The sequence below is a fragment of the Dromiciops gliroides genome, chromosome 3 (assembly GCF_019393635.1).
Source record: "Dromiciops gliroides isolate mDroGli1 chromosome 3, mDroGli1.pri, whole genome shotgun sequence".
Lineage (NCBI taxonomy): Eukaryota > Metazoa > Chordata > Mammalia > Microbiotheria > Microbiotheriidae > Dromiciops > Dromiciops gliroides.
In genome coordinates this window covers 584641382-584651798 of record NC_057863.1, presented here as the reverse complement: position 1 = coordinate 584651798, position 10417 = coordinate 584641382, and the positions used below count along the sequence as shown (strand labels likewise).

The window sequence follows — 10417 nt, the reverse complement described above, 5'->3', positions numbered from 1 at the left end:
TTTATGAGGGGGTAAGAAAGTGAAATAAATCTGGAAAGATTGGCAAGATCCAGATTATGGAAGGTTGAAAATGTCAAGCAAAAGAATTTGTATTTTTTCCAAGAGGTAGCGGAGACAGAACAGTTTTGATTAAGGGAGGATAGGTCAGGTCTCTGCTTTAGAAATATCATTTCAGGTTTGTTGTCCTTTTTCACTGAAAGGGGGTTTCCACACCAAGAATTTCCTACACTAATGAACTCACAGGTTTGTACCTTTACTACCTCTGCAAAAATTCAAAGCCTGTACTTAAAAATTCAACTTCTCTTGTATTTGAAAGACAGTTAGAAGCAAGGTTATATAGTAAGACATTCATGTGAAAAAGAATTAAGAGTTATTGTGGATCCAACACTGTCAACAATGACAGTCAAAAAAGATGAAAGACTCTTAGACAACATTAAGAGAATCCAAGTGTCCAGGATGAGGATAGAGATAATCCTGCTGTAGTCTGTATGTACACCTGGACTATTTAAGTCTCAGTTCAGCTTTAGGAAGGACATTTATTTGGGTTAGGGTGAGGGAAGGAGGTTGTTTCTTTCTTTCTTTCTTTTTTTAAAAAATAAAGTATTTTATTTTTTTCCAGTTAGATGTAAAGATAGTTCTCGACTTTTGTTTATACAAGCTATCCAATTTCAGATTTTTCTCCCTCCCCTCTCTCCCCCCTCCCCTAGACAGCAGGTAATCTGATATAGGTTATATATTAAACATATTTCTGCATTAGTCATGTTATAAGAGAAAAATCAGAGCAATGAGGAAAAACCTCAAAATAGAAAAACAACAGCACCAAAAACAAAAGAAATAGTATGGTTCAATCAGCATCTATTCTCCACAGTTCTTTTTTTTTTCCTGGATTTGGAGATCCTCTTCCAACATGAGTCCCCTGGAACTCTTCCGTACCATTGCATTGATGAGAAGAATATAGTCCATCACAGTAGATCAACACTCAATGTTGATGATACTGTGTACAATGTTCTTCTGGTTCTGCTCATCTCATTCATCATCAGCCCATGCCAGACCCTCCAGGTTTCTCTGAACTCCTCCTGCTCATCGTTTCTTACAGCACAATAGTATTACATTACTGGAGGTTGTTTCTTGATGTGGGTGATCAGTTGTTTTATTGGCCTCATGATTTTGCCATACAAAAACAAGTTAAAAGAGCTGAAAATATTTATTCTGTAAATGAGAATGCTTCAATAGTAAGAGAGAGAGCTCACAGCTATCTTCAAATATTTGAAGGCCTATTTTGTGAAAGAGGGATTAAATTTATTAGATGTGGCCCCAGAGGGCAGAACTAGCAACAACGACTAGAGTTAAAAGAGATATTTAGATTTGTTTAAGGAAAATCACATTAAAAGTTACAGCGATCCCAAAGGAGATTAGTTGCTTTGGGAGGCAGTGGGTTCTCTATTATTGCTGTTCTTCATTCAGAGGGGAGTTCTTGATTTGATAGGAATTGGACATAATTTCCTCTAAGGTCACTTCTATTCCTAAACTCTGTATTTCTGAGTAGTCTTGATCAGCTGCTATGTACATAATGAAGGGGATTAGTATTAGGCCAGACTGGGATTTTGAATGAAGATGATAGAGAGTTTTTAATAACTCTCTAAGGAATTTAAATTTTGGTTATTGACACTAATAGTTTCTTGCAGAGTTATAAGCTTTGTTAACTATAGGCAACTAAATTTTTTTTTTTTGTGGGGCAATGGGGGTTAAGTGACTTGCCCAGGGTCATACAGCTAGTAAGTGTCAAGTGTCCGAGGCCGAATTTGAACTCAGGTACTCCTGAATCCAGGGCCGGTGCTTTATCCACTGCGCCACCTAGCTGCCCCCGGCAACTAAATTTAAAAAAACAGATTTTTATGAATTTTTGAGTCACAGAAATAGCAGAAGGAATTGTAGTGAAAATGTAAGATTTAATTCCCCCTGATGACATAGAAAAATATGCACACTCATGTTTGTAGCAAATGTTACATGTATATACATTATATATATATACATATATACACATATATTTGTATATATACAAAGAGAGATCTACAGACATAAATTCTCTGGGCTTGGGATATAAAATATTTATTATTACATATATATTTTATTATATATGCACTGAATGGTGTCTATATACATATATACATATGTTATACATAATATTCTACTGACATGCAAAATGCAGGGATGCAATATCTGTACTTAGGCCAAAATATGTTTATATTATTATTACGTATCTTTAAGGTAAATTAAATATTACAGAAGGCTTTGAATTTGATTTATTCTTTTTTATTGATTTAAAGAGAAAATGGAGACAGAACAATTTTTTTTCCTTCTCCTTTCTCTTACACTAGAGGGAGACACAGCAATTGAAAGCTAAACAGGACTATCACATATCCATTATGCAAAAGATCAATGGAACTATTCTGACACCGATTTCATTCATTCTGAATGGAGTTCCAGGGCTAGAGGACATGCATATCTGGATCTCCCTACCATTCTGCTCCATGTACATTGTAGCCATGGTGGGGAACTGTGGGCTTCTCTACCTCATCCGTTATGAAGAAACCTTACATCGGCCTATGTATTTCTTCCTTGCCATGCTTTCCTTCACTGATGTGGTCATGTGCACAAGTACACTGCCTAATACACTTGGGATCTTTTGGTTTAATCTCAAAGAGATTGACTTTAATGCTTGTCTGACCCAGATGTTCTTTATCCACACCTTCACAGGGATGGAGTCTGGGGTCCTTATGCTCATGGCTTTGGACCGCTATGTAGCCATCTGCTACCCACTGCGCTATGCCACCATCCTTACCAATCCTATTATTGCTAATGCTGGGTTTGTTACATTCCTACGGGGAGTGATACTTATCATCCCATTTACTTTCCTCACTAAGTGACTGCCCTAATGTCGAGGCAATGTCATCCCCCACACCTATTGTGATCATATGTCTGTGGCCAAGATTTCCTGTGGCAATGTTAAAATCAATGCTGTGTACGGTCTCATGGTTGCCCTTTTGATTGGGGGCTTTTATATTCTCTGTATCACAGTGTCCTACACTATGATCCTCCGGGCTGTGGTCAAACTGTCATCTGCAGATGCTCGACAGAAAGCCTTTGGGACATGTACAGCTCACATCTGTGCCATTGTATTCTCTTATACCCCAGCTTTCTTTTCATTTTTTGCACACCGTTTTGGGGGTCACAAGGTTCCCCACTCCCTCCACATTATTATGGCCAACATCTACCTCCTTCTCCCCCCAACTATGAACCCTATTGTTTATGGTGTGAAAACTAAGCAGATCCGGGATTGTGTTATAAGGCTTTTATCAGGATCCAAAGATATCAAGTCCCATGGCATCTGAATCAGAAATCCATTGATGAAGAAAAATAATTCTCTACTGGGTAGGAGGACTGAATGAACTCTGTCATCTCATTGCCTTGCTCTGGATGGATTCTGCTTTGACTCTATTCTCCTGGCTTCAACATGCCTTATTATTATTATTGTTATTATTATTAGCCTATATAGAGTCAACCTCAGGGGATGGGGTGAAGACTAAAGATCTGAGCACCTGGAATGTATAGGAGAATGGGCAGTGAGCAATCTTCAATTTCTTGATTAATTCTTTTCTCAAAGTCTAGGGATCATGTCAATTACATTATCAGTTGAATTACTCTTGATGACTGCAGAATAATAGCTCAACTTTCACAAAAATGTGGAAAGAGAGAAAGACAGGAGGAATATAGAAATGAGAATAAGAACCAATGGTCAATGGAGGACTCTTTTAAGTCACTGGTGAGAAAAAAAGTCAATTTTATTGCTTCTGGCATAAAGAGCCTTATCCTTAATGAGTTAGATGGATATGAAATTGAATGATGTTGCCTTTTCCAACATCTGTCAACATTACCCTATTGTCTCTTAACAATAACCTAATACATTTCATTTTCACTTATTCTTGCTTGACATAGTTTAATTTCTCCTTCTGCATGTTTTTTTGGGGGGCGTCATAACCCTTAATTTTAAAAGCTTAGTTCGTTCTAGATTTTAATCTATTTGGCACAATTCTTACTCATCATTGACTATCAGATTTTTTTCTTTTAGTTATATGTACCTTCTTCCATATCTCTTATGTTCTGTACATAATTTTTGAGCAAGTACACATTAATATATATTCTTAAAATGTGTATTTGTATTTTTAAAATGAAATTGTAACAAGGAAGTTGCTCTTTCAAAATTTCTGTCCAGTTGAAGCTTCTGTAAGATGGTGATGCATGGTTTTCTCTATAACTCTCACCATAAGTTCTTCAAAATATATGCACATTAATCAAATATGTAGGCAGAAGAAAAGGGAAAAGTCTATGTAAGTCTTGTAAAATAAAATGTGAATGCTAAATAATAGATTTCATTTCCATACCCAATTTAGACTACTCCATGCCCAATATGAAAGGCCTGGAAATGCCCCCATTTTGGAGCCATTCACTCCGAATGGCAGTTTCTGCCACTCTCCCTTTAGCAATGACTCAGTCTCATCACTGTAATTCTCCTTTAATGAAGCTAGATCATTGAAATTGCCTGTCTCTGAGGCAGAGAGAGCAAACAAATGGAGAAATGGAGAGACCCAGGAATCTAGAACCATACTCCAATGCTTAGAAATTATGTGGATCTAGACTCAGCTGCAATAACTAAATCAAGGTATTTTCATGTTGCAGTTAGCTAGTAGAGCACTTTCATCCCTCATAAAAGGAAATACTTTAAGTCATCCAGCTCTAGACAGGGGAAATGAGTGACAATGGTTGGGGATAAGGGTCAAATAATGCAAGGACTTAACACAAAGTTACCTGGAAAAGAAAGGGGGAAGACAAGAAGGCTGACAGAGAAGGGTTGGCAATAGATACAGCTAACAAGCAGATCAATGAGACACTAAAAGAGAGAAGGAAAACATATTTTATATATGCAAACATGTATATGTATGTACATGTATGTGTCTATATACATAAATACATGTATGTATAACATATATACAATATGTTATATACACATATAGATAAAACACAAGAAATATTATGCAGTAATAGAAAATGAATTAGAAACTTAATTAAAATGTAGGTCAAGCTCTATAGGATCTTGAGAAATAATGGAACAGAAAATGAAATTCTGGAATAAGTACAAAAAGAAATAGAACATTTAAAATAAAAAAAAACATTAGGATGCAATTTAGAGCTCTCATAGAAGAAATCAATAATAAAAAAACAAATAATATCACATAGTCAATGCAGTTTTCCTAAAGAGTAGAAGCTCTAAAAATGAAAACACATTTTCCCACTCAAAAACAGAGAAATGGAAGAAAACATGACAGATATAAAACAAAAGAAAATATTTTTAGAATGATACCATAGATCATAAGATCATGGATCTAGATATGAGAGAAGATTCAAAGGTAATATTGTTCAATGCCTTCCCTTTAGAGATGAGGGAAGAAAGGTCTACCAAATGCTTAACTGACTTTCCCAAGTTCACATTTGATTGTGCATATCACAGATCAGAACTGATCCCATGTCCTCTAAATCTGAACTCATAGATATGTCCATTTCTATTCTATCATGACATCTTCCAATCATGATGATGATGACTATATAGAGATTTAAAGTTTGTAATTTATTTTACATATGGTAACTCAAATGATTCTCATGACACTGTACTAAGGTAGGTAGTACAGAGTGTGCCAAAAGTCATGAAGGGGGTTCAATATTTAATAAATTCTTTATTTTTTGTCTTTAATGTATAATACCATCGCATCATATGCAGTATATAAAGGAAATTAATTTGCATGTGAAAAATAAAATCTCATGCATAGTAAAAAATACAGAAAAATATTTTAAAGGTTATTAAAACATTGTAGCTTTTGGTCCATCTTGTATTTATTATCTCTATCATAGAATAGGAAACTGACAGAGAGAGGTTAAGTGATTTGGCCAGGGTCATATAGCTATTAAGTATCTGGACCAAGATTTGAAATCAGGTCTTTTTGATTGCAAGCCCTGCAGTCTATCCATTGTGCCACCCTAGTTCAACCTAAATTTAACCATGACTTCTATACATGCGAAAGTGACTAATATTGGATGTGATATGCAAGAATTGCTTAAAACTCATATTTAAGCTTTAAGGCACATTTGAGAAAAAGATAAAAAATTAGAAAGTTTTAATTCTAAACAATAGTTAAAAAAATAAGGGGATTGCTCAGAAGTACTGAAAGAGAATAAAATATTGATTGATAGAATTATCAGGAGAGGAAAATTCCAAAGTTAAAACATTATGGAATGTGATGGTTAAATTTCATAAATCAGGGGCATCTAGGTGGCACAGTGGTTTACGCACTGGCCCTTGATTCTGGAGGACCTGAGTTCAAATCCTTCCTCAGACACTTGACAATTACTAGCTGTGTGACACTGGGCAAGTCACTTAACCCTCACTGCCCCACAAAAAAATAAAAATAAAAATAAATTTACAAAATTTATTTTGTAAATCAACTCTTAAACAAGAAGTATTTCAAGTAGCCAAGAGAAAATCTTTCAGCTATTAATGAGAATTAACTTTTATATCCTATGACTACTCCTCAATGATAAGATATCAAGGAAGAGATTGAATAGTCTGAGAAACAAAAGACAAATGTGAAGTTAAAAAAAACACAAGAATAATAAACTCTCAAATTAAATAATTAAACAAGAGAGAATAGAATAATCTTTAGAAAACAAAACCCAACAGTTTGCTGCAAAACAAGGAAAACATTTGAAAAATTAAGAAACAGAGTAAAACTTAAGGACTAAGATAAATTTACTGTACATAAAGCAATGATAAAAAAAGATATTGAATACATGCATAAGCGTTCACACAGTAAAGGGAGACAATAGATAACCTACAGTGTATTGAAATTTGTTACTATTATCAACAAAGTATTATCAGCAATAAATATATATAACAAATGGGATACTAAATAAGTTCTGAAGTTAAATTTAGCTAAATTGCAAAAAGGTAAAGATGGTAATATGATCATCGTAAAAGATATTACACCTCTATATTAGGGGTACATGAATCTTATAGAAAAACAAATAAAAATAAGACATATAGTTAAATAAACTATTGAAAAGTAGATTTGACTTATAATAATGTAGCATAGAACGTAAAAACACAAAGAGCAATGTAGAAAAACAACATGCTGCAGAACTTCTCAAAAGAAATAGAAGCTGGGGGCAGCTGTGTGGCATAGCGGATAAAGCACTGGCCCTGGATTCAGGAGGACCTGAGTTCAAATTTGAACTCAGATACTTGACACTTACTAGCTGTGTGGCCCTGGGCAAGTCACTTAACCCTCATTGGCCCACAAAAAAATATAGAAGCTATGAGAAAATCACTAATGTATTTGGAAGTCAAAAAATGCAGAAATAGAGGATATTTTTTCAGGAAGAAAGAAAAATAAGATAACTAAATAACAAATTATTTTTATATAATCAAAGGAATTGATATTGAAAATAATACAACAATAATAAAGATCAGACATTTCCTCCCAAATAAGAAAAAATATGACAAATTAAAAAACACACACACACATTACCACAATGCAGGAAATAATACAAGAAAACTGTCCAGACGTTATGAATACAGAAGTAATGAAATTTCACAGATCACAGAAATTTCACAGATCTTAGAAAAAGATACAATATGTTTCAAACTCCAATACAAGTACTGGGTAAATATAACTCTTGTTCTGGTACATAATAAATATTGACCAAATACTAGTTGATTTAATTAAAACAATAAATTTTATAGGCAGACTGAATAAAATTTTCACATATGAAGGAAAACAAAGAAAACCAGGATTGTTGTGTAGTCACAAGAAATTGGGGAAAGAAATGGAATATTGTGTTTCCAAAATACAGAAAAGCTTGAATTGCAACCAAAAATTATGTATTTTCAAAATCTAACATTAATCATCAATGATAAAATGTAGTCATTCAACAAAAGAGATTTTGGAGGCATTTCAGGAAAAAAGAGTATATTATGTAGTATGTAGAGACAGATGGAAAGGCAGAAAGAAACAGAGACACAGAAAGATAGAGACTTCATAGAGAAATTATAAGTCAAAAGAAATAAAATCCCATCAGGGGATAAAAAGGAGCTTAACATGGTCAAGGTTAAGGGGGAATTTCAATAAATAGAAGAAGGGAAAGTAGGGGAGTTGAGCTAATGCATCACAGAGAAAATTCCATGACCCCTAATAGGTTAATTTTGGGGAAGAACAATGGGAATTTGCTAGCTAGATGCAGGATTTCAAATCAAGAAGATTCAAATCCTTCTTCAGACACTTAGTAATTGTGTAAATACTTGAAAAGTCAAATAAATTCATTGGTCTTCTGTTGCTTCATCTATAAAATAAGGACAATAATAGCACTTAGTTCACAGGGTTGTGAATATCAAATAAGTATGTAAAATAAGTAATATAAAAAAGTACTTGGGAATTTAAGAGTGTCATATAAATGTTAGTTATTTTTATTACATAAATGTGTTGCTGAGAAGTCAGGAGTAGAGGGAAATGGCAGCTGCATCCCTATCAAGCAAAGAAATGGTGATTTCTGTAGCTTTTTGTATTGTGAGAGAATGGGATTGATGGAACCCATCACTAACCAAAAATTGCATAAGAGAAATGGCATAAAAATGTTATAAAAGAGATTCATGACCAGAAATTAAGTTTTCATAGTCAAGCAAGTGGTTAGAGCAAGAGTCTAAGGCAATCAAAGGGAATGCTACAAAACTTCTACATAAATTATTAGAATTGTAATATCTCTCTTCTTAATTAAGCAATTAGCTCTAAGCCCCACCCAGTTTATTTAATTTTTATTAATTATACCAGGCAAACTCCTATGAGGGAAACTTTTACTCCTACTATCCTAGACTTAAATAAACATCATACTTAGTGACTTTGTTCCCCAATTGAAATATGATCAATGAATAGGCAATGCTCATGGTATGAAATCCAACCTACATATAGCCATTTGAAAACATTTTCCAAATAGAAAATAAAGAGAATCAAATTAAGGCAACTATAAAATTCCACTTTAATTCCATAATATTGGCCAGAAAAAAGGAAAAAAATGATGACTGTTGAAGGAGATGTAGGAAAACAAACATATTGATGCCCTGTTGATGAAGCTGTGAATTGGTGAAGTTATTCTCAAAAAAACAATTTAAAAGTATGCAAAAAGTTACTATACTGTGCACTCCCAGTGATACCACTATGAATCTCAGAGAAATAAAAGAGGAAGGGGACTTATAGGTACAAAAATATGTAAAGTTGTTCTTTTTGCAGTGACAAAGAACTGGAAATTAAGGAGATACTCATCAATTGGGACATAGTTGAATATAGTATGTTAGGATTGTAATAGAACATTACTGTATTTCAAGAAACTTCAAGAGGGAAGTTTCAGTAAAAAACTAGGAAGTCATATAAAGTGACATAGAACTAAGTGAGCAGAACCAGGAAAACAATTCATACTAGAAAAAGAACATTAGGAAAATGAACAAGTTTGAAAGATTTAAAAACTCTGAGCAACTTAATGATAAACTATAACTCCAGAAGCACAATGATGAAGAAGGCTACCTATTTCCTCACAGAGACATGATGAACTAAATATGTAGAATGAGATGCATAATTTTAGCCCTGGTCAACATGGTAATTTTCTATGCATATTTGCTACAAAGATTTTATTTTATTGGGAGCAAAGGGAGGGGAGGGGTAAAATGTTAGATTAAAAAAACCCTTGCTGACAACACAGTATTTGGCATATAGTAAGTGCTTAATAAATGCTTTTTGACTATTGCCTTCTTGCCTGACTGGACAGGAAGATGAAAGACATGCCTTTAGGTTTCAGCAGAACATTTGAGAAAGTCTTTCATACTCCCAAAGGGCAGCTCAGAGCCACAGTGCCAGGCTGAGAGTCAGGAAGACCTGAGTTCAAGTCTAGACTGACACTACCTGTGTGATCCTGAGCAAGTCATTTATCTCTGCCTCAGGTTCCTGAACTGCAAAATAAGGTGGAAAAGGAAATAACAAACCACTCTAGTATTTTTGCCAAGAAAATCCCAAATGGGGTCATGCACAATCAGACATGACTGAAAACAACTGAACAAAAACAATTTATGTTCTCAAGATGGAAGAGGCTAGATGATAATACAGCTTGATAGATTCAGAGTTATATGAATGACTGGAAATGGAGTAGGGCACAGGAGTCAATTTCCATTTTGAATGAGCTTTCCTGTGGAGTGTCCGAAGGAGACATCCTTGTGCCTATATTCTTCTATATTATTATTAATAATAACCTAAATAAGGAAATTGAA

The 10417-nt window shown here is 34.2% G+C and overlaps 1 protein-coding gene across 1 annotated transcript; it reads left to right on the top strand.

The window, feature by feature from the left end:
• The first annotated feature begins 2426 nt into the window (after nt 1–2426).
• LOC122750779 (olfactory receptor 52N4-like) lies at nt 2427–3392 on the top strand. The gene is given in 1 exon segment (XM_043997598.1): nt 2427–3392. A coding segment is annotated over 1 exon segment (966 nt).
• The last annotated feature ends 7025 nt before the right edge of the window (nt 3393–10417 follow it).